We start from the raw sequence: 24,330 nt of genomic DNA on the forward strand, positions 1-24,330 counted from the left end.
TGATATATATTAATGTCTTGGACTTGGGGTGTACAGGGCACAATTTCAAAACTTGCAGATGACACAAAACTTGGAGGTATAGTGAACAGTGCGGAGGAGAGCGAGAGACTTCAATAGGACAGAGACAGGATGGTGGAATGGGCAGACACATGGCAGATGAAATTTAACGCAGAAAAGTGCAAAGTGATACATTTTGGTAGGAAAAATGAGGCGGCGCAATACAAACTAAAGAGTTGTCAAGGGGTGCAGGAACAGAGAGACCTAGGGGTATATGAAGGTGGCAGGGCACTTTGAGAAAGCAATTAAAGCAGCTTACGGGATCCTGGGCTTCATGTATAAAAGCCTAGAGTACAAAAGCAAGGAAGTTATGATGAACCTTAATAAAACACTCGGCCTCAACTGGAGTATTGTGTACAATTCTGGGCACCAAACTTTAGGAAGGATGTGAAGGCCTTAGAGAGAACATAAGAATATAAGAATTAGGAACAGGAGTAGGCCATCTCGCCCCTCGAGCCTGCTCCGCCATTCAAAAAGATCATGGCTGATCTGGCCATGGACTCAGGTCTACTTACCCGCCCGCTCCCCATAACTCTTAATTCCCTTATTTGTTAAAAATCTATCTATCTGTGATTTCATTACTTTGAATGTTTCTGAGATCACCCCTCATCCTTCTGAACTCCAACGGGTAAAGACCTAGTCTACTCAATCTATCATCATAAGGTAACCCCCTCATCTCCAGAATCAGCCTAGTGAATTGTCTCTGTACCGCTTCCAAAGCTAGTATATCCTTCCTTAAGTAAGGTGACCAAAACTGCACGCAGTACTCCAGGTGCGGCCTCACCAATACCCTATACAGTTGCAGAAGGACCTCCCTGCTTTTGTACTCCATCCCTCTCGCAATGAAGGCCAACATTCCATTCGCCTTCCTGATTACCTGCTGCACCTGCAAACTAACTTTTTGGGATTCATGCACAAGGACCCCCAGGTACCTCTGCACCGCAGCATGTTGTAATTTCTCCCCATTCAAATAATATTCCCTTTTACTGTTTTTTTTCCCCCAAGGATGACCTCACATTTTCCAACATTGTATTCCATCTGCCAAACCTTAGCCCATTCGCTTAACCTATCTAAATCTCTGCAGCCTCTCTGTGTCCTCTACACAAACTACTTTCCCACTAATCTTTGTGTCATCTGCAAATTTTGTTACACTACACTCTGTCCCCTCTTCCAGGTCATCTATGTACATTGTAAACAGTTGTGGTCCCAACACCGATCCCTGTGGCACACCACTAACCACCGATTTCCAACCCGAAAAGGACCCATTTATCCCGACTCTCTGCTTTCTGTTAGCCAGCCAATTCTCTATCCATGCTAATACATTTCCACTGACTCCATGTACCTTTATCTTCTGCAGTAACCTTTTGTATGGCACCTTATCAAATGCCTTTTGGAAATCTAAATACACCACATCCATCGGTACACCTCTATCCACCATGCTCGTTATATCCTCAAAGAATTCCAGTAAATTAGTTAAACATGATTTCCCCTTGATGAATCCATGTTGCGTCTGCTTGATTGCACTATTCCTATCTAGATGTCCCGCCATTTCTTCCTTAATGATAGTTTCAAGCATTTTCCCCACTACAGATGTTAAACTAACCGGCCTATAGTTACCTGCCTTTTGTCTGCTCCCTTTTTTTTTAAAAAAAAAGGAGGCGTTATATTAGCTGCTTTCCAATCCGCTGGTACCTCCCCAGAGTCCAAAGAATTTTGGTAGATTATAACAAATGCATCTGCTATAACTTCCGCCATCTCTTTTAATACCCTGGGATGCATTTCATCAGGACCAGGGGACTTGTCTACCTTGAGTCCCATTAGCCTGTCCAGCACTACCTCCCGAGTGATAATGATTGACCAGCAATTTTTGGCATGGTTTTTGTGTCTTCCACTGTGAAGACTGAAGCAAAATAATTGTTTAAAGTCTCAGCCATTTCCACATTTTCCATTATTAAATCCCCCTTCTCATCTTCTAAGGGACCAACATTTACTTTAGTCACTCTTTTCCGTTTTATATATCGGTCAAAGCTTTTACTATCTGTTTTTATGTTTTGCGCAAGTTTACTTTCGTAATCTATCTTTCCTTTCTTTATTGCTTTCTTAGTTATTATTTGCTGTCGTTTAAAATTTTCCCAATCTTCTAGTTTCCCATCAACCTTGGCCACCTTATACGCATTGGTTTTTAATTTGATACTCTCCTTTATTTCCTTAGTTATCCACGGCTGGTTATCCCTTCTCTTTATGCCCTTTTTCATTGGAATATATTTTTGTTGAGCACTATGAAAGAGCTCCTTAAAAGTCCTCCACTGTTCCTCAATTGTGCCACCGTTTAGTCTGTGTTCTCAGTCTACTTTTGCCAACTCTGCCCTCATCCCACTGTAGTCCCCTTTGATTAAGCATAGTACGCTCATTTGAGACACTACTTCCTCACCCTCAATCTGAATTACAAATTCAACCATACTGTGATCACTCATTCCGAGAGGATCTTTTACGAGGAGATTGTTTATTATTCCTGTCTCATTACACAGGACCAGATCTAAGATAGCTTGTTCCCTTGTAGGTTCTGTAACATGCTGTTCTAAGAAACAATCCCGTATGCATTCTATGAATTCCTCCTCAAGGCTACCCCGTGCGATTTGATCAATCGATATGTAGGTTAAAATCCCCCATGATTACTGCCATTCCTTTTTCACATGCCTCTATTATTCCCTTAATTATTGCCCGCCCCACCGTGAAGTTATTATTTGGGGGCCTGTAAACTACGCCCACCAGTGACTTTTTCCCCTTACTATCTCTAATCTCCACCCACAATGATTCAACATTTTGTTCATTCGAGCCAATATCATCTCACAACTGCCTTGATATCATCCTTTATTAACAGAGCTACCCCACCTCCATTCCCTTCTTGTTTATCTTTCCGAATTGTCAGATACCCCTGTATGTTTAATTCCCAGTCTTGGCCACCCTGCAACCACGTTTCTGTAATGGCCACCAAATCATACCCATTTGTAATGATTTGTGCCGTCAACTCATTTACTTTATTTCGAATGCTGCGTGCGTTTAGGTAGAGTGTTTTAGTACTAGTTTTGAAACCATGATTTTTAGTTTTGATCCCTCCTGCAGCCCCTTTATATTCATACGTATTGTCCCTTCCTATCACCTTGTGGTTTACACTTACCCCAGTGCTACTCTGCTCTGTTGCCTCCTGCCTTTTGCATTCTTTCTTGGGGTCCTGTTCATCTGCGCTCTCACCCACTCTAACTAGCTCAGAGCCCTCTCTTGGGTTCCGAATACTCCTCGCATTGAGGCACTGAGCTTTCAGGCTTGCCTTTTTATTACACTTTGACCCTTTAGAATTTTGCTGTACAGTGGCCCTTTTTGTTTTTTGCCTTGGGTTTCTCTGCCCTCCACTTTTACTCATCTCCTTTCTGTCTTTTGCTTCTGTCTTCATTTTGTTTCCTTCTGTCTCCCTGCATTGGCTCCCATCCCCCTGTCATATTAGTTTAACAGAAAAGATTTACAAGAATGGTTCCAGGATGAGGAACTTCAGTGACGTGGATAGACTGGAGAAGCTGGGGTTGTTCTCCTTGGAGCAGAGAAGGTTGAGAAGAGATTTGATCGAGGTGTTCAAAATCGTGAGGGGTCTGGACAGAGTAGATAGAGAGAAACTGTTCCCATTGGTGGAAGGGTCAAGAACCAGAGGTCACAGATTTAAGGAGATTGGCAGAAGAAGCAAAGGTGACGAGAAACGTTTTTACGTGAGTGGTTAGGATCTGGAATGCGGTGCCCAAGAGGGTGGGGGAGGCAGACTCAATCATGGCTTTCAAAAGGGAATTGGATAAGTATCTGAAGCAAAACAGTGCAGGGCTATGGGGAAAGGGCGGGAGAGTGGGATTGGCTGAGGTGCTCTTGCAGGGAGCCGGCACGGGCTCAACGGGCCGAATGGCCTCCTCCTGTGTTGTAACCATTCTATGATTCCACGTCTTTCTTTCCTTCGCTCTGTTCCTTCCTCCTACAGTACACGGGCAGAGCGGTCAGCTATCGTGGGCCTGCTCCGAGATATACCTTCACTAAACGGACCCCACCCACCCCTTGCTACCCCTCTCCCTGCCTTTGGTTAGTTGCCCGGGCTCGTCTATTACACTTGGATACTTATTTCGCTTCACCTCATTTCATTCGCGATGCTCTGTAAATGAAAGTGGCTGTGTTAAAACCAGTGTTTGGAACGTGTATTTAGTTACAATGGGAGGAGCAAGGAAAAGGTATGAGACAGACAGAGACATAGAAAATAGGTGCAGGGGTAGGCCATTTGGCCCTTCGAGCCTGCTCCACCATTCAATAAGATCATGGCTGATCATTCACCTCAGTACCTTTTTCCTGCTTTCTCTGGCCTGTCTGTCTGACAAACAAGGAACGCCACAGAAGCAGGCACAACTCATATCATAGGCAGTCCCTCGAAGCGAGGGTGACTTGCTTCCATGCCAAAAAGGGACAAGTTCACAGGTGTTTCAATGAATGACCTAATATTCCAGATCCTGAACCAAATCCTGAAGGATGGAAGAAGCCCGAGAGTGGATTTTTATTAACGTGTGGTGGCCGTTGCACATCAGCCACATAAGCTTGACAGAGATAGGTTTTGGTCCAGTGGCAAGGATTAACCAGGATGACTGGAGACCAGCTCTGCTGCACAGACTGAGCGCCCACACTTCTCGCAGTGTGGGCCCTAGCCTCTTCTCGGCCCCAGATTTAAGCCTCTCCGCCGCCCAAGTCACTTCCCGCGACAAATTCTTGCCACTCCTTCGCCCCTCCTGCTGTGCCTGCCCGCACTGCAATCGGCGACCTGGCTTTGTAGCTGTCGCCCTCCTGCAGCAGCACGCACTACTCCCTCCAATGGCCCCGGCCTGCTGATGGTCTTGCAGGCTGGGACTGCGCCGATTTCCGCAACTAGGCCTCAGCTCACTCATCTTAATCCAGCGTGCCCCACACTTGGCTTCCGAGGAAGGTGCAGGCTCGATTGCTCGGTGAACAGAAGGCATAATTAATGTTATTATCTGGTCACCCTCCTCCTCCTGTCCCTCTGTTGGTGAAGCCCAGGCTCAGGAACCCTGTCCAGTGCGCGCAGGGGTCTGTTAAAGTTCAACCAGCCAACGCCAGGCTCAAAGGACGAGCAAACTTGTTCAATCCACTTCTCGTGCGATGCTCTGGAGTCAGCATCTCGGACTGCTCTCGCCACCATGCCACGACCAGAGGCAAGACTGCACAGTTGCACCACAACACCAAAGAGCAAAATGAAAACAGGACAGCTCCACTCACTCAGTCAGGCGGCAGTGCAAGGTGCTGGAATTCATCACATGGAAAGATAAGAGTTGGGGCTCCTCCAATTGCGCAGTGGGCGAACACACTGCCTGGTGTCCACAAGCGGCGTACCGACAGATGACCGAAGACCCCAACAAGCTGAGGCTGGGGATAATTGAAAATTCCCGACAGGATATTGTTGGGCAACGGTATCAAGGAATATGGAGCTAAAGCAGGTAAATGAAGTTAAGATACAGATCGGCCATGATCGAACAGGCTCGAGGGGCTGAATGGCCTCTTTCTGTTCCCATGTTTTAGTGCCTTGGGCACTACCGCTGGCTCTGAACTTGGGAGGGCAGGGGGGAGCGAAGGTAATCAGACAAGATGACTGCTCCGGAAAGGAATTCAGTTACTCCTGTCCAAAAGTGGAGTGAGGATTTGAGAGGAACATCTTAAAAAGGAGAGAGAGAAGTGAAGTGGAGAGGTTTAGGGAGGGAGTTCCAGAGCTTGGGGCCCAGGCATCATAGAAACATAGAAAATAGGTGCAGGAGCAGGCCATTCAGCCCTTCTAGCCTGCACCGCCATTCAATGAGTTCATGGCTGAACATGAAACTTCAGTACCCCCTTCCTGCTTTCTCGCCATAACCCTTGATCCCCCGAGTAGGCGGTCCCTTGAACGAGGATGACTGGCTTCCACGAGTTCACAGATGTTTCAATGAAGGGCCTGATATTCCAGTCCTGAACTCCCAATTAAAGAGGTGGAAGATGCCTGTGCGTGGATTTTTTTTTTTTTTTTTTATAAACGTGTGGTGACTGTTACACACCAGCCACACCACGGGCTTGACAGAGCTAGGCCTTTATCCAGTGGCAAGGGTTGAACCAGGACGACTAGAGACCTGCTCTGCTGCACGGACCTAGCGCGCACACATATCGCAGTGTGGGCTGGCCCGTGCTGCCCCTTGGGCCCCGTACCCTCATTTGCCGCATCTCTGCCACAAACTCTCGCCGCTCCTCCACCACAAACATTCACCGCATCTCTGGCACGATTTCTCGCCGCGATATCTCACTGCTCCTACGCCACGATCTCTTGCCGCACGCATCTATGGCACAAACTCTCACCGTTCATCCGCCCCGACCTTCCGATCCTGGACTCCATACGTGGCTTCTAAAACAACTTGAATTTATATAGCACCCCGAATGTCCCAATACACATACACACGCTCAACATGAAATGGTGAGGAGTCGGGAGATCTTCTGAAGCTCGCCAGGAGTCAGCACTTTCAGGAGAAACGATAATCAGCTGCTCCGCTCAGTGTGCCCGAGTGAATCTGCATATCCAGCTGGTGCGTTCAAACTTGGTCACGTTTCAAAGGCAGAGTTAGGGAACCAGGTTGCTTGATGCCTGTGGGAAGAAAGGCATGTGGGAGCAGAGCATGTGCTTGGCAGTCCAATTCTTTAAACAGTAAACGCTCCGTGCCGCTCAGCCTTTGTTCAAAAAAATACATTAAACGCACGTCCATCTTCTACATCCTGTTGGAGGAAGCTCATCTCTACATCTGGTCCAATGCACACAACCCCAGATGGCTGCCAGCCATTACTTTCTAGTTAAGATTTGCATTTATATAGCGCCTTTCACGACGACCAGACGTCCAAAAGCACTTTACAGCCAATGAAGTACTTTTTGGAGTGTAGTCAATGTTGTAATGTATGAAATGCGGCAGCCAACTTGCACACAGCCAGCTCCTACAAACAGCAATGAGGTAAAAATAGTCAGATAATCTGTTTTAATGATGTTGATTGAGGGATAAATATTGGCCCCAGGACAACTCCCCTGCTCTTCTTCAAATAGTGCCGTGGGATCTTTTACATTTCCGAGAGTGCAGACAGGGCCTCAGTTTAACGTCTCTTCCGAACGACGACACCTCCGGTAGTGTAGCACTCCCTCAGCACTGCACAGAGTGTCAGCCTGGATATTGGGCTCAAGTCCTTGGAGTGAGACTTGAACCCACAACCTTCTGACTCAGAGGGGAGTGTGTTACCCACTGAGCTAAGGGTAACACAACCAGTGAGTACACGTTTGATTCCAGAACTCTGCTTACTTGGTGAATCCCAGCCAGAACAGCAGTTGGAGTGGGGAGGAGGGAGCAAAAAATATAAATTTGATCAAGCTCCCACTCAGAATGGGTATCTAATGTCTCCTACCTGAAGTCAACATGCATGAACTGTGGATCAGACTTGGCTGTGTGGCAAGCCGACCAAACACATTATCTGGACACCTTTGGGCTACCTGACTGAGAGTCGGTCCTCGCTTTCCCCCAGGACGTCACTGAAACCAAGTCTTGAAAAAGAGCACCACACATTCCACCAACCAAGTGCCAAGTTCTGAGCAAAGGCCCCACACCCAAGCCGTTGACCCACCTTCGGACACCAGCGTGGCAGCATATTCCTAGTGTTTGGTTTTTATTTCATTTTCAGTGTCCTTTTTGTGAAAGCCAGAGGATCTATCGATCAGTGGTCTTCAACAGAGCTGGCTCCTTACAACAGCAACTTGCATTTATATAGTGCCTTTAACATAGTAAAATGTCCCAAGGCACTCCACAGGGAGCAATTATCAGACAAAATTTGACACCAAGCCACATAAGGAGATATTAGGACAGGTGACTAAAAGCTTGGTCAAAGAGGTAGGTTTTAAGGAGCGTCTTAAAGGAGGAGGGAGAGGTGCGGAGGTGTTGGGAGGGAACTCCAGAGCTTCGGACCCAGGCAGCTGAAGGCATGGTCGCCAATGGTGGAGCGATTAAAATCAGGGATGCTCAAGAGGCCAGAACTGGAGGAATGCAGACATCTCTGGGAGTTGTAGGGCTAGAGGAGGTTGCAAAGGTAGGGAGGGGAGAGGCCGTGGAGCATTTTAAAAACCAGGATGAGAATTTTAAGTTACGATCAATAAATAAAGGAGACACACCAGGAGGCGATGTTGTCTGGTGTAGGGGCCTTCCAGTCCCCAAAATATCCCAAACAGCTTCAAATTCTGACCGCCATTGTAGGACTGCTAGTTAACTCTTGACATTTAAATTTCTCAACAGGAAGCCCAGTGGCTAAAGTCTACTTGATCTTTTGCTCAACTGTGCTTAAATCATCAAATCCACTTCCGCAACACACTGCTTCATCACACGGCATTTTCCTTCCCCTTATCTCAGCATCACGATATCTGCAATTTACACTCTGCAGCCTCTCAGGAACTCGATGAGAGTGTGGGGCCTGAAGAGCTTGCACACAGTCGACAGAATCTTTACATTCAACTCCACAAGTCTACAACCCCCCAACACACCCTGCCCTAAAATGTTTGACATTATAAAGAGAAACTTTAGTATTTGAGCAAGAATAGGCCATGATAAGGGCTTAGGCCAAATCCTTTAGCTCAGGAGCAAACACACAGCATTCTTCAAGTTTACTGAATACTTCAATATGGGGTTGAGGTGCAGATCAGCCACGATCTGACTGAATGGCGGAACAAGCTCGAGGTGCTGAATGGCCAACTCCTCTTATGTTCCCCTCCTCCAACCACAATTTTCTCCACTCGCCTCCTGAATGTGACTACTCTTGCTGGAGTACAGTTCCACAAGTAACAGCTGCCCTCACTCCCTTGTCCAAGTCACCATTCTTCACACGTTGGCCCAGACATGCATGTGCGTGCATCCCATGCAGCAGAGCCTGGTCTCCAATCATCGTGGACCCCCTTGCCATTGGACCAAGACCTTGCTCTGTAAAGCCCGTGCGGTAGCTGGTGTGCAACGGCCACCCCACGTTAAAAGAATTCACGCACAGGCATCTTCCATCCTTTAAAATGAAGTTCTGGACCTGCCCCGCATTGGTCTCATCAGTCACCTTAGAACTCATTTTAGTGTGGAAGCAAGTCATCCCCAACTCTGTGGGACAGCCCAAGAGAAGAGGACTTCTATCTACTCAGTCCCACGTTATACAAATTTACAATTTGAAGTAGAAATACTGTGGATGGTTTACCAACGGCTCCTGTAGAGGCAGACTTGAGCACATTTAATTAGCAATTACACAGTGCCTTTAGTGGCTCAGTGGGTAGCACCCTTGCCCAATTCAGAAGGTCGTGGGTTCAAGTCCCACTCCAAAGACTGGAGCACAAAAGTCCAGGCGGACACTCGAAGGGGCAGCGCCGAGGCAGCGCCGCGTTGCCAGAGAGAGCAGTACCGAGGGAGCGGCGCACTAATGGAGGTGCCGTCTTTTGGATGAGATGTTAAACCGAGGCCCCGTCTACTCTCCCAGGTGAGTGTAAAAGATCCCGTGGCAATATTTCGAAGAAGAGCAGGGGAGTTCTCCCGATGTTCTGGCCAATATCTATCCCTCAATCAACATGACAAACAGATTATCTGGTCATTATCGCATTGCTGTTTGTGGGAGCTTGCTGTGCCCAAATTGGCTGCTGCGTTTCCCACATTACAACAGTGATACACTTCAAAAGTGCTTCATTGGCTGTAAAGCACTTTGGGACGTCCAGCGGTTGTGCATGGCGCTATAGAAATGCAAGTCTCTCTTTTCTTTGTGTCATTTTAATGAAGGAAAACCACCCGAGGTGTGTCACAGGACCAGAGTCAGACAAACACTGAGCCAAAGGAGAAGCTGGCAGGAAGGGTGGACAAAGCTTGGCCTTAAAGGAGGAGTGTGTGTGGCAGGGTGTTCTAGAACTTCGGAGCCTACACGGCTGAACTAATTAGAACGTAACTGTAGGCGATACATTTTGGATTTATTAAGATACAAGACAAGATTATCCATGATGCAGGGAATAAACAGGAGATGGAGATGAGAGTAGATTGCTCCATTACAGTCACGATGGGCCAAACAGTCAGTTCCTTTACTAAAGCCTCCGTGTAAATACTTTAAAATCAGAATTATTTGCTTCTCCAGTTGGTGATAGTTGATCAGGGCTAGCAGATTCCCTGTCGAATATAGAGTCAAAAAAAAACTAAGGGGATGTGTGACAGGAGTTATAAAAAATGTTTTAAACGGAAACACTTTCCTTCCCTCCCCTCCTGACTCATTAAAAAAGAGCACATTCACTGCAGTTACTGCAAGAAAGTCTGACCTTTGGAACTGGAGCAACACACACTTTGGAGAAGTGACAGTATCGGTATACAGGTTCAGCTTTATCCACTGAACAAGCTTTGCTCTGTCTGTCAATATGGCGGAAGCAGCTGCTCATTGCATTCTCAGGAGCGACAAATGGCTAAACCAAAGACTTGGTGAGATTTTAATATGCGCACACACACAGGCAGAGACAGACAGAGAGAGAGAGAGAGAGAGAGAGAGAGAGAGGAGAGACACAGAGAAACAGATCAATATGATAATGACCAGATTAACTGGCCCAAGTCAGTGTTTATGCTCCACACGAGCATCCTCCTACCCCTCTTCATCTCCCCCTGTCAGTATATCATAAGAACACTCAGCACAGAAAGAGACTCATTTGGCCCATCGTAGGAATTCCCCACTGGATTTATTACCTCGTATTTATTGCCGCGAGTTCTGGTCTCCCCGACAAGTGGGAACATCTTCTCTGCGTCTACCCTCACACACACACCTTCATAAATTTAAAGAGCATCAGGTCACCCTCAGCCCTCTCTGTTCTAGAGAAAAGAGTTCCTGCCTGTAGAGTCTTTGCTGACAGGTACGACCTCAGTTCTGGTGCCATCCCAGTCAGGGGCGCACACACACACACACACACACACACACACACACACACACACGAGATGGGGAGGGGACCAGCCTTGACTGAGTTCCTTCACACAAAGAACAGCCGCTAAATGAGCACCCAAAGATGAGTTGCATTTATGCAGCACCTTTAGAAACGATCCAAGATTCGTCACATACAATTAATTACCCTCTCTAATTACAGTAAACATAGGCAAACACTGCAGCAACTTCGCAACAAACAGGATGCCAAAAATAGCGTATGGTTAATTGAGCTGCTAATCTGACTTGATGGCATCAGTTGAAGGAGGAATGTCAGGACACTTCGAACTTCCTGCTCTTCTTCCGGCAGATGCTATGGGATCTTTAACATTCAACCGGAATCACCGGAATGGACAGCGGCCTCAGTGCAACATCTCATGCGGAAGAGGCCATTTCCAACATCAGAACTTGGAGCAGGAGTCGGCCAACGGCCCCTGGAGCCTGCCCGATCCCCTGAAGTGGATTAAGGAGTTGTACTGGGCACGGAGCAATAGCATGGTGACTTCACACCTATCCCCCTCTCGGCAGTGTCATCAGGGAAGATGTGAGGAGACCAGGTATTTCCCCACAGCAGGAAAAGGGAACGGGGAAAGACAAAGATAGACAAAGAAAATAAAAAGACCGCCAGCCAATCCCAACTACGTCCCAAGGACAGGGCAAGGTACTCGACTAGCAAATCACGAGGCTGCAAGTTTGCTTCCAGTGATAAGCTGAGACACTGACGTCAATAAATTTTGCTTATCTTGCAGGCTAGATCAACCTTCATGATTGATTCTCAACAGCCCAGCAAGCTAACCGCCATGTTCTTGGGGCAATGAGTGAGGGGCAGTTAGTACAATGTCACCCACATCACAAGGACACATTTTAAATGTGGTTACAAAGTGAAATTTAGTCACCTTGATGAAGGTACAGTGTGGACCAGGACGGCAGAAAAAACAACAATGGGAAACAGGTGGTGGAACAGAATATTTCATTACTAAACATCACAGATTGATGTGAATACGCAGCACATAAAACAAGTGTGTTTAGAATATCCTCGTTCCTGCACAATCATATAAAGCCAACACAGAAGAACCCCGAACACTAAAATGACGGCACCTGCGGCCACCACCTGCATGATCACAGCAGCTGCCAACTGACACACCACAGGTGACTAACACTTCACATGAGAACGACGCGAGACACACTTCCCCCAAAGGCACAATTGGCAAATGCACTGCAGGGCTGAGCTGTACGGATCAGGAAGACCTTAATCTCCAGTGAGTTAAAACAACAAGTACTTGCATTTCTATCGTGCCTTTCATGACCTCGATGTCCCAAAACACTTTACAGCCACTGTTGTACTGTAGGAAACGCGGCAGTCCATTCGCGCACAGCAAGCTCCCACAAACAGCAATGTGATAATGACCAGATAATCGATTTTGTGATGTTGATTGAGTGATAAACATTGGCCAAGAACGCCGGGAAAAACTCCCCTGCTCTTCAAAATAGTGGCCGTGGGATCTTTTACATTCACCCGAGAGCGCAGGTAGTGCCTCGGTTTAATGTCTCATTCTAAAGATGGCACCTCGGAGTGTGGCGCTCCCTCAGCACTGGCACCTCCGACAACAGTTGCACCCTCAAGTACTGCACTGGGATATCAGTTGCCGTCTTATGAGTTAGCGATGTCTGCCCGGGTAGTAATCAGGGTGCCACAATGAGCATACTGAAATTGTGTCATTGAATTACAGTATGCAGAGGTCTCGAGTTTGTGCACACGGAGATCGAGCTCCAAACCGTTGCCGACACCTTCACCGAGGCATACGAGAGCATGGGCCTTACACTAAACATCCATAAGACAAAGGTTCTCTATCAATCTGTCCCTGCCACACACTACTAACCCCCACTTACCAAGATCCATGAGACCTTGGACAACGTGGACCATTTTCCATACCTCAGACGCCTACTGTCAACAAGGACAAACATCAATGCCAAAGTCCAACACCACCTTCAGCGTGCCAATGCAGTCATTGGTCGCCTGAGGGAGAGATAATTCTAAGACCAGGGTCTCAAACCCGGCACCAACCTCATGGTCTACAGAGCAGCAGTGATACCCGCTCTCCTATATGCCTCAGACATGGATTACAATTGGCATCTCAAAGCACTGGAGAAGTATCACCAATGCTGCCTCCACAAAATCCTGCAAATCCATTGGCAAGATAGGTGCACCAAAGTCAGTGTTCTCGCTCAGGCTCTGAAGCACTGACCACGCTCGACCAGCTCCGATGGTCGGGCCACATTGTCCGCATGTCCAACACTAGACGCCCGAAACAAGTGCTCTACTCGGAGCTCCTACACAGCAAACGAGTCCCAGGAGGGCACAGAAAACGCTTCAAATCCTCCTTGATACAGTGCAACATCTCCAGACTCTTGGGAACCCCTGGATCAAGACCAAAGTGGAGGAGAAGCATCCAGGAAGGCGCCAAACACAGTCTCTTCACCGGGAGCACGCGGAAGCAAAGTACAAACAGCGGAAGGAGCCCACGACAACCCAAGTACCCCACCCACAACTTCAACCACCACCTGCGACAGAGACTGTAGGTCGCGCATCGGTCTCAGTCATCGGAGAATTGATATTAGTGCAGAAGCAAGTCATCCTCGACTCCGAGGGACTGCCTAAGAAACGCAGAAAAATAGAAATATAGGGAATAGGTGCAGGAGTAGGCCATTCGGCCCTTCGAGCCTGCACCGCCGTTCAATATGATCATGGCTGATCATTCAACCTCAGTACCCCTTTTCTGATTTCTCTCCATACCCCTTCATCCCTTTAGCCACAAGGGCCATATTTAACTCCCTTTTGAATATATCCAACGATCTGGCATCAACAACTTTCTGTGGTAGGGAATTCCACAGGTTCACAATTCTGAGTGAAGAAGTTTCTCCTCATCTCGGTCCTTATCCTTCGACTGTGACCCGGTTCTGGACTCCCCCAACATCGGGAACATTCTTCCCGCATCTAACCTGCCCAACCCCGTCAGAATTTGATATGTTTCTATGAGATCCCCTCTCATCCTTCTAAACTCCAGTGAATACAGGCCCAGTTGATCCAGTCTTTCTTCATATGTCAGTCAGTCCTGCCATGTCATTTATCAGAGGCAACTAAGATCAGCGAATGGCGATGCAAAAAACACACCAGCAAACAGTTTAGGCCAGACTTTCAAAGTGATGAATCATTCCCGTTACCATGTAATGGAAGGAAGTAGCTTTCATGTATCTTTTTTAAAAATACCACTGCTAATGGCAGTAGGTGAATAATCAGAAGAGAATCACCTCGTTCAATGCTAACAAAGCACTGGGATTTATTTCTAGGGGTATTCAGAAGTAACAGTTATGTTAAATGAGTAGAAGACAATGGTCAGGGAGAGGAATCACCTCTCTTAGGGATGAGCGAACACAAGCACATTTTCAAAGAGAAACTAAATATAACTTGCCTTCATAAAACATCTTTCACAACCACAGGACATCCCAAAGCAGCTCACAGCCAATGAACTGCTTTGGAAATGTAGTCACTGTTGCAACAATTTGTAGTGACAGTGAAACATAGAAACATAGAAAATAGGTGCAGGAGTAGGCCATTCGGCCCTTCGAGCCTGCACCGCCATTCAATAAGATCATGGCTGATCATTCACCTCAGTACCCCTTTCCTGCTTTCTCTCCATACCCCTTGATCCCTTTAGCCGTAAGGGCCATATCTAACTCCCTCTTGAATATATCCAATGAACTGGCATCAACTCTCTGCGGCAGGGACTTCCACAGGTTAACAACCGAGTGAAGAAGTTTCTCATCACAGTCCTAACTGGCCTACCCCTTATCCTTAGACTGTCTCCCCTGGTTCTGGATTTCCCCAACATCGGGACCATTCTTCCCGCATCTAACCTGTCCAGTCCAGTCAGAATTTGATATGTTTCTATGAGATCCCCTCTCATCCTTCTAAACGCCAGTAAATAAAGGCCCAGTTGATCCAGTCTCTCCTCATATGACAGTCCTGCCATCCCTGGAATCAGTCTGGTGAACCTTCGCTGCATTCCCTCAATAACAAGAACGTCCTTCCTCAGATTAGGAGACCAAAACTGAACACAATATTCCAGGTGGGGCCTCACCAAGGCCCTGTACAACTGCAGCAAGACTTCTCTGCTCCTATACTCAAATCCCCTTGCTATGAAGGCCAACATAACATTTGCCTTCTTCACCACCTGCTGTACCTGCATGCCAACTTTCAATGACTGATGAACCATGACACCCAAGTCTCGCTGCACCTCCACATTTCCTAATCTGCTGCCATTCAGATAATATTCTGCCTTCGTGTTTTTGCCCCCAAAGTGGGTAACCTCACAGTTATCCACATTATACTGCATCTGCCATGTGTTTGCCCACTCGCCTAACCTGTCCAAGTCACCCTGCAGCCTCTTAGTGTCCTCCTCACAGCTCACCCCGCCACCAAGTTTAGTGTCATCTACAAACTTGGAGATATTACACTCAATTCCGTCATCTAAATCATTAATATATATTGTAAAGAGCTGGGGTCCCAGCACTGAGCACTGCAGCAGTCCATTAGTCACTGCCTGTCATTCTGAAAAAGGACCCGTTAATCCCAACTCTCTGCTTCCTGTCTGCCAACCAGTTCTCTAACCACATCAGGACATTACCCCCATGTGCTTTGATTTTGCACACCAATTTCCTGTTTGGGACCTTGTCAAATGCCTTTTGAAAGTCCAAATACACCACATCCACTGGTTCTCCCTTGTCCACTCTACTAGTTACATCCTCAAAAAATTCCAGAAGATTTGTCAAGCATGATTTCCCTTTCATAAATCCATGCTGTCTTGGACCAATCCTATCACTGCTCTCCAAATGCGCTGCTATTTCATCCTTAATAATTGATTCCAACATTTTCCCCACCACCGATGTCAGGCTAACCGGTCTATAATTACCCGTTTTCTTTCTCCCTCCTTTTTTAAAAAGTGGTGTCACATTAGCAACCCTCCAGTGCATAGGAACTGATCCAGAGTCGATATATTGTTGGAAAATGATCACCAATGCATCCACTATTTGTAGGGCCACTTCCTTAAGTACTCTGGGATGTAGACTATCAGGCCCTGGGGATTTATCGGCCTTTAATCCTGTCAATTTCCCGCCTAATAAGGATATCCTTCAGTTCTTCCTTCTCACTAGACCCTCAGTCCCCTAGTACATCCAGAAGGTCATTTGTGTCTTCCTTTGTGAAGACAGAACCAAAGTACGTGTACAATTGGTCTGCCATTTCTTTGTTCCCCATTATAAATTCACCCGAATCAGACTGCAAGGGACCAACGTTTGTCTTCATTAATCTTTTTCTCTTCACATATCTATAGAAGTTTTGCAGTCAGTTTTTATGTTTTCGGCAAGCTTCTTCTCGTACTCTATTTTCCCCCTCTTAATTAAACCCTTTGTCCTCCTCTGCTGAATTCTAGAATTCTCCCAGTCCTCCGGTTTGCTGCTCTTTCTAGCTCATTTGTATGCCTCTTCCTTGGAATTAATACTATCCTTAATTTCCTTTGTTAGTTAGCCATGGTTGAGCCACCTTCCCGGTTTTATTTTTACTCCAGACAGGGATGTACAATTGCTGAAGTTCATCCATATGATCTTTAAAGGTTTGCCGTTGCCTATCCACCATCAACTCTTTATTTGCCAGTCTAATCTAGCCAATTCGCGCCTCATACCATCAAAGTTACCTTTCCTTAAGTTTAGGACCCTAGTTTCTGAATTAACTTTGTCACTCTCCATCTTAATAAGAAATTCTACCATATTATGGTCACTCTTCCAAGGGGCCTCACACAACAAGATTGCTAATTAGTCCCTTCTCATTACACATCACCCAGTCTAGGATGGCCAGCTCTCTGGTTGGTTCCTCGACATATTGGTCAAGAAAACCATCCCTAATACACTCCAGGAAATCCTCCTCCACTGCTTTGCTACCAGTTAGGTTAGCCCAATCAATATGTAGATTAAAGTCGCCCATGATTACTGCTGTACCTTTATTGCACACATCCCTTATTTCTTGTTTGATGCCGTCACCAACCTCTCGCCTACTATTTGGTGGCCTGTACACAACTCCCACTAGCGTTTTCTGCCCTTTGGTATTCTGTAGCTCCACCCATACAGATTCCACATCATCCAAGCTAATGTCCTTCCTTACAATTGCATTAATTTCCTCTTTAACCAGCAACACCAGCCCACCTCCTTTTCCTTTCTGACTGTCCTTCCTAAATGCTGAATACCCTTGGATGTTGAGTTCCCAGCCTTGGTCACCCTGGAGCCATGTGTCCGTGATGCCAATCACATCGTATCTGTTAACTGCTATCTGCGCAGTTAATTCATCCATCTTATTCCGAATACTCCTCGCATTAAGGCACAGAGCCTTCAGGCTTGTCTTTTTAACACACTTTGATCCTTTAGAGTTAGGACAACGTAGGCGAAGGCACACAGAATGCTCCCACAAACAAGCAGATAATCTGTTTTTAGTGATGATGGCTTCGGGATACTTGTCGAGTACGTTTGGAGGCTTCCACCTTGATGGGAGTGACACCAGTAGCTGGTGCCCATGGAACGAGACCTCAGTTATGTCATTACTGGGGGAAGGGAAGAGAAATTAGCTCGTAAACAAATTGGCTGCTTAATAAACAAGAATGTTCAAAAGGTGAGCTGGAGCAGACAGCTCTACATTTCCACTTGACCACGCTCTCGACCTGGTAAGCAGATCCGAGATTATTGTTATAAACCCTGGATGTGAAGAGACAAGCCGCAAGGCAGTGTTAGCAAGAGCATCTTTGCATACATGATTGTTCAAAAGGTCAGTGGCTGACTAGTAAACAAAGCACGATTCACCAGGGCACAAGAGGCTGCACATACAGACCGCACTGACATTCAGACATTCAAATATTTAATCAGCACAAACCAAATTTCATTAAAAAAAAACAGGAGGCCATGACAAGCACAGGCACAAAGAAAGTTATAAAAGAAACGGAAGGAAAAAGATAACGAAATTAGATACCTTCTCAGGTTCAACATCTGTTGGGGGGCCGCACAGCTGGATCTACATCACCACAACAAAGCACTGTTGGAGATTGGGCTGCACGGTGTTGGATGGTGTCTGACCAAAATAGCGTTGCAGCTCTTCTACTCTTCCTTCTAATTGAAGTAAGCAGGTCCCTAATACAAAAGTAAAATACTGCAGATGCTGTAATCTGAAATAAAAATAAATGCTGGAAATACACAGCAGGTCAGGCAGCATCTGTGGAGAGAGAAACAGAGTTAACGTTTCAGGTCGATGACCCTTTGTCAGAACTCCTCTGATAAAAGGTCATCAACCTGAAACGTTAATTTGGTTTCTCTCTCCACAGATACTGCCTGACCTGAGTATTTCCAGCATTTTCTGTTTTTATTATAGATTATATAAGCAGGTTCCTGTTACACTGAACTGTCCTCAGTTATGACTGCAGCTCGTTCAACATAGGGGTCAACTGCTCACGCTCCAGATTTACCGCTCTGGTCACTGACCTGTCCCGATATTAGGGGAAGAGAAGCACAAACCAGCGAAGTTAAAAGCACATGAGTGTGCAAAAGGAGATCAGAATAGCGTGGCAAAGCCAGAGGCAGCCATTGCTCATCATCATAGGCAGTCCCTCGGAATCGAGGAAGACTTGCTTCCACTCTAAAAGTGAGTTCTTAGGTGACTGAACAGTCCAATACAGGATTTACAGTCTGTCACAGGTGGGACAGACAGCGGTTGAAGGAAAGGGTGGGTGGGGAGTCTGGTTTGCCGCACGCTCCTTCCGCTGCCTGCGCTTGGTTTCTGCATGCGCTTGCCGATGAGACTCGAGGTGCTCAGCACCCTCCCGGATGCACTTGCTCCACTTAAGGCGGTCTTTGGCCAGGGACTTCCCAGGTGTCGGTGGGGATGTTGCATTTTATCAGGGAGGCTTTGAAGGTGTCCTTGAAACGTTTCCTCTGCCCACCTGGGGCTCGTTTGCCGTGAAGGACTTCCGAGTCGAGCGCTTGCTTTGGGAGTCTTATGTCGGGCATGCGGAAAATGTGGCCCACCCCCGGGACTTTGACTCCTCTGATGGGGAAGGAAAGAGGCTCACTTTCTTCAGGCGTTCCCAAGGAAGTGCCTTCAATAAAGGCATTCTGTATCGCAACTGGGGCTGTTTGGGCAGCAACTGAAACTTTGCAACCTCCACCCCAACCAAAGCCCACACTGCCTTCAGAACAGCTTCTGCGGCCTCCAGACCTTCTGCAGAGTGAACAACTGCCCCAAAACCCCAAACTTCAACTCTACCCTGCCTTCAGATTGGACTTCCCAGAATAATCTTTACCAGGCTTGACAAGGTAGATGCAGAGAGGATGTTACCCCTAGTGGGGGAAATCTAGAACTAGGGGGCACAGTCTCAGAATAAGGGACCACGCATTTAAAACAGAAATGAGGAGGAATTTCTTCTTCTCAGAGGGTCGTAAATCTTTGGCATTCGCTACTCCACAGAGCTGTTGAGGCTGGGTCGTTGAATATATTTAAGATGGAGATACAGATTTTTAAACGAAAGGGGAGTCGAGGGTTATGGGGAACGGGCAGGGAAGCGGATTTGAGGCCAGGATCAGATCAGCCACGATCTTATTGAATGGTGGAGCAGGCTCGAGGGGCCAAATAGACAATTCTGCTCCAATTTTGCATGTTATGTTCTCTTCCATGAAGCCGAGAGGAATCAGGACTAAAATCCACTCGTTATAATCTGAAGGCGGAAATTCTACTTTTAAAAATAAACCATTACTTCAAATTCCCAAGAATAGTTTATTAAAAAAAAAAGCCGATTGCCACGTGATGACCTCCGATTAGAGAGTGTACGTACAGGCTGATGTCAGACAAGAGGAGGATCGGCCTCCAACATGTGGGCCCACCAGCACTGACCACCTTCGCTCACGAGATGAAGAATGCCTGATTGGACACACGGTTACAGGAGAAAGATCGCTGACTGGGCAAGATCTAGGCCACTGGAACCAGCTGCACAAACCAGTGCCATGAGAGACCAATGTAAAAGCAATTAATCATTCAGGAAAGGGAAACCTCGGATTATTGGTGCGGTGGGGGAAAGAGGAGAGATCAGACGGTGTACGCTTAAAGGGACCCTTGCAGCACTTACTTTGAAGAAAGAAAAGAAAAAAACTTTCATTTCTACAGTGCCTTTCACGATCACCGGGCGGCCCAAAAGGGCTTTACAGCCAATTAAGTTACTGTTGTAATGTAGAAATCGTGGCAGCTATTTTGCACACTGCATACGCACAAACAGCAATGTGATAATGACCAGATCATCTTTTTAAGTGATGTGATGGAGGGATATATATTGGCCACAAGAAAGAACTCCCCAGCTCTCCTTCAAAATAGTGGCCATGGGATCTTTTACATCCACCTGAAAGAGCAGACGGGGCCTCGGTTTAATGTCTCATCCGAAAGACGGCACCTCCGACAGCGCAGCACTCCCTCAGCATTGCACTGGAATGTCAGCCGAGATTTTTGTGTGCTCAAGTCTCCAGTGGGACTTGAACCCACAACCTTCTGACTCAGAGGAGACGAGTGCTGCCCACTGAGCCACGGCTGAATGGGCTGATTTTTACATGTCCCGAATCTTAGTTCGCCCTCCAATGTCTGCATTTCTCCATAATGTTACTGGGTTCCTACACCGCGATCTCCCACCCACAAGTTGCCATTATCTCTGCCTTGCCTCTTCACCTGCCCAATTGGTCAGTCAGTATGTTCAATTTCCAAACAGTGGAGCAAGAGAAACCAGAACCACTTTGCAGACACATGAAACAGATGTACCTGGGGCCGAGCAGCCAGCTGTCACGCTCCAGTGAAGCGCAACAGAAATTCTGCAAGACATGAGAAATGTAGAACTATTACTTTTTACAACATTCAGCCCACTTCCGTTGTGTGAAGGCAGCCGAGAGTCATTACACTTTTTCTTGAATCGACAGCTTGGCTCAGTGAGTGGCACTCAGTGGGGCTGAGAGTTCAAGCCCCTCTCTCAGACTATAGCACACAATCTAGGGTTGACACGTAAGTGCAGTTCTGAGGGAGTGCTGCACTGTTGGTGGAAGTGCCAATGTTCAGATGACCTGTATTTGAAGTACACGTGGATTTTCAAAGTTCCCATGGCACTATCCAAATAAAAGCAGGGAGTTCTCAGTGTCTGAGCCAACTTCCACCCCTTAAACCAAAAACAGATTAATTGGTCCTTCATTCAATACCGGGAACAAAATGGCTGCCATATTTCTCTATATGAAACAAGATGCACTTTATAAAGATTGAGACACAAAAAAAACCTTACATTTATATAGCAACGTTCACTTCCTCAGTGCTTTACAGCCAATTAAGTACTTTTGAAGTTTAATCACTGTTGCAATGTAGGAAACGCAGCAGCCAATTTGCGCTCAGCAAGCTCCCACAATGTGACAATGACCATATAATCTGTTTTTAGTGTTGTTGATTGAGGGATATCGACATCACTAAGTGGCCCAGGATATCGGGGAGAATTCCCCTGCTCTTCTTCCAAATAGTGCCATGGGATCTTTTACATCCACCCGAGTCTGCAGATGGGTTTAATGTCACATCCAAAAGACGGCATCTCAACAGTGCAGCACACCCTCAGCACTGCACTGGAGTTTGTGCTCAAGTCTCTGGAGTGGGAGTTTGAAACATAGAAAATAGGTGCAGGAGCAGGCCATTCAGCCCTTCGAGCCTGCACCGCCATTCAATAAGATCATGGCTGATCATTCCTTCAGTACCCCTTTCCTGCTTTCTCTCCATACCCCTTGATCCCCTAAACCGTAAGGGCCATACCTAACTCCCTCTTGAATATATCCAATGAACTGGCATCAACACTCTGCGGCAGGGAATTCCACAGGTTAACAACTCTGAGTGAAGATGTTTCTCCTCATCTCAGTCCTAAATGGCTTACCCCTTATCCTTAGACTATGTCCCCTGGTTCTGGACTTCCCCAACATCAGGAACATTCTTCCCGCATCTATCCTGTCCAGTCCCATCCCGTCAGAATTTTATATGTTTCTATGAGATCCCCTCTCATCCTTCTAAATTCCAGTGAATAAAGGCCCAGTTGATCCAGTCTCTCCTCATAACAGCCCTGCCATCCCTGGAATTAGTCTGGTGAACCTTCGCTGCATTCCCTCAATAGCAAGAACGTCCTTCCTCAGACTAGGAGACCAAAGCTGAACACAATATTCCAGGTGAGGCCTCACTAAGGCCCTTTACAGCTGCATTAAGACCTCCCTGCTTCTATATTCAAATCCCCTAGCTATGAAGGCCAACATACCATTTGCCTTCTTCACCGCCTGCTGTACCTGCGTGCCCACTTTCAATGACTGATGAACCATGACACCCAGGTCTCGCGGCACCTCCCTTTTTCCTAGTCTGCCGCCATTCAGATAATATCCTGCCTTTGTGTTTTGCCCCCAAAATGGATAACCTCACATTTATCCACATTATACTGCATCTGCCAGGTATTTGCCCGCTCAACTAACCTGTTCAAGTCACCCTGCAGCCTCTTAGCGTCCTCCTCACAGCTCACACCGCCACCCAGTTTAGTGTCATCGCAAACTTGGAGATATTACACTCAATTCCTTCATCTAATGTACACTGCAAAGAGCTGGGGTCTCAGCACTGAGCCCTGCAGCACTCCACGAGTCACTGCCTGCCATTCTGAAAAGGACCCGTTTATCCCGACTCTCTGCTTGCTGTCTGCCAACCAGTTCCCTATCCACGTGCTTTGATTTTGCACACCAATCTCTTGTGCGGGACCTTGTCAAAAGCCTTTTGAAAGTCCAAATACGCCACATCCACTGGTTCTCCCTTGTCCACTCTGCTAGTTACATCCTCAAAAAATTCCAGCAGATTCATCAAGCATGATTTCCCTTTCATAAATCCCTGCTGACTTGGTCCAATCCTGTCACTGCTTTCCAAATGCACTGCTATTTCATCGTTAATGAGTGATTCCAACATTTTTCTCACTACTGATGTCAGGCTAACCGGTCGAAAATTACCCGTTTTTTTCTCTCCCTCCTTTTTTTTTAAAAAAGTGGTGTTACATTAGCTACCCTCCAGTCCATAGGAACTGATCCAGAGTTGACAGACTGTTGGAAAATGATCACCAATACATCCACTATTTCTAGGGCCACTTCCTTGAGTCCTCTGGGATGCAGACTATCAGACCCTGGGGTTTTATCGGCCTTCAATCCCATCAATTTCCCTAACACAATTTCCCACCTAATAAGGATATCCTTCAGTTACTCCTTCTCACTAGACTTACTGTCCTCTCGTATATTCGGAAGGTTATTTGTACCTTCCTTCATGAAGACAGAACCGAAGTATTGGTTCAATTGGTCTGCCATTTCTTTGTTCCCCATTATAAATTCACCTGAATCCGACTGCAAGGGACCGATGTTTGTCTTCACTAATCTTTTTCTCTTCACATATTTATAGAAGCTTTTGCAGTCAGTTTTTATATTCCCTGCATGCTTCCTCTCATACTCTATTTTCTCCCTCTTAATTAAACCCTTAGTCCTCTTCTGTTGAATTCTAAATTTCTCCCAGACCTCAGGTTTGTTGCTTTTTCTAGCCAATTTATATGCCTCTTCCTTGCCTTTAACATTATCCTTAATTTCCTTTGTTAGCCATGGTTGAGCCACCTTCCCAGTTTTACTTTTACTCCAAACAGGGATGAACAATTGCTGAAGTTCGGAATAAGGTGGATGAATTAACTGCGCAGATAGCATCATTGGCATCACGGAGACATGGCTCCAGGGTGACCAAGGCTGGGAACACAACATCCAGGGGTATTCAACATTTAGGAAGGAGAGACAGAAAGGAAAAGGAGGCGGGGTGGCGCTGCTGGTTAAAGAAGAAATCAATGCAATTGTCAGGAAGGACATTAGCCTGGATGATATGGAATCGGTATGGGTGGAGCTGTGGAATTCCAAAAGGCAGAAAACGGTAGTGGGAGTTGTGTATAGACCACCAGTGATCTTTAAATGTTTGCCACTGCTTATCCACCGTCAACCCTTTAAGTATCCTTTGCCAGTCTATTCTAGCCAATTCACACCGTATACCATCGAAGTTACCTTTCCTTAAATTCACGACCC

The 24,330-nt window shown here is 46.6% G+C and overlaps 1 protein-coding gene across 2 annotated transcripts in view; it reads right to left on the reverse strand.

Annotated features, from left to right (window-relative positions):
* The window catches only part of inppl1a (inositol polyphosphate phosphatase-like 1a), a 199,438-nt gene that overhangs the window by 112,328 nt on the left and 62,780 nt on the right, over positions 1 to 24,330 (reverse strand). Inside the window, exon 1 of one of the 2 annotated variants that reach the window (XM_070892582.1) lies at positions 18,176 to 18,269. The exons of the other annotated variant lie outside the window; for it this stretch is intronic. Coding sequence (XP_070748683.1) covers positions 18,176 to 18,192 — 17 coding nt within the window. The 5' untranslated portion in view covers positions 18,193 to 18,269. Of the gene's footprint in view, positions 1 to 18,175; positions 18,270 to 24,330 lie in introns of those variants that run through there. 2 annotated transcript variants of the gene reach the window in all.

Source organism: Pristiophorus japonicus, chromosome 10 (assembly GCF_044704955.1).
Source record: "Pristiophorus japonicus isolate sPriJap1 chromosome 10, sPriJap1.hap1, whole genome shotgun sequence".
In the NCBI taxonomy this organism is placed as follows: domain Eukaryota; kingdom Metazoa; phylum Chordata; class Chondrichthyes; family Pristiophoridae; genus Pristiophorus; species Pristiophorus japonicus.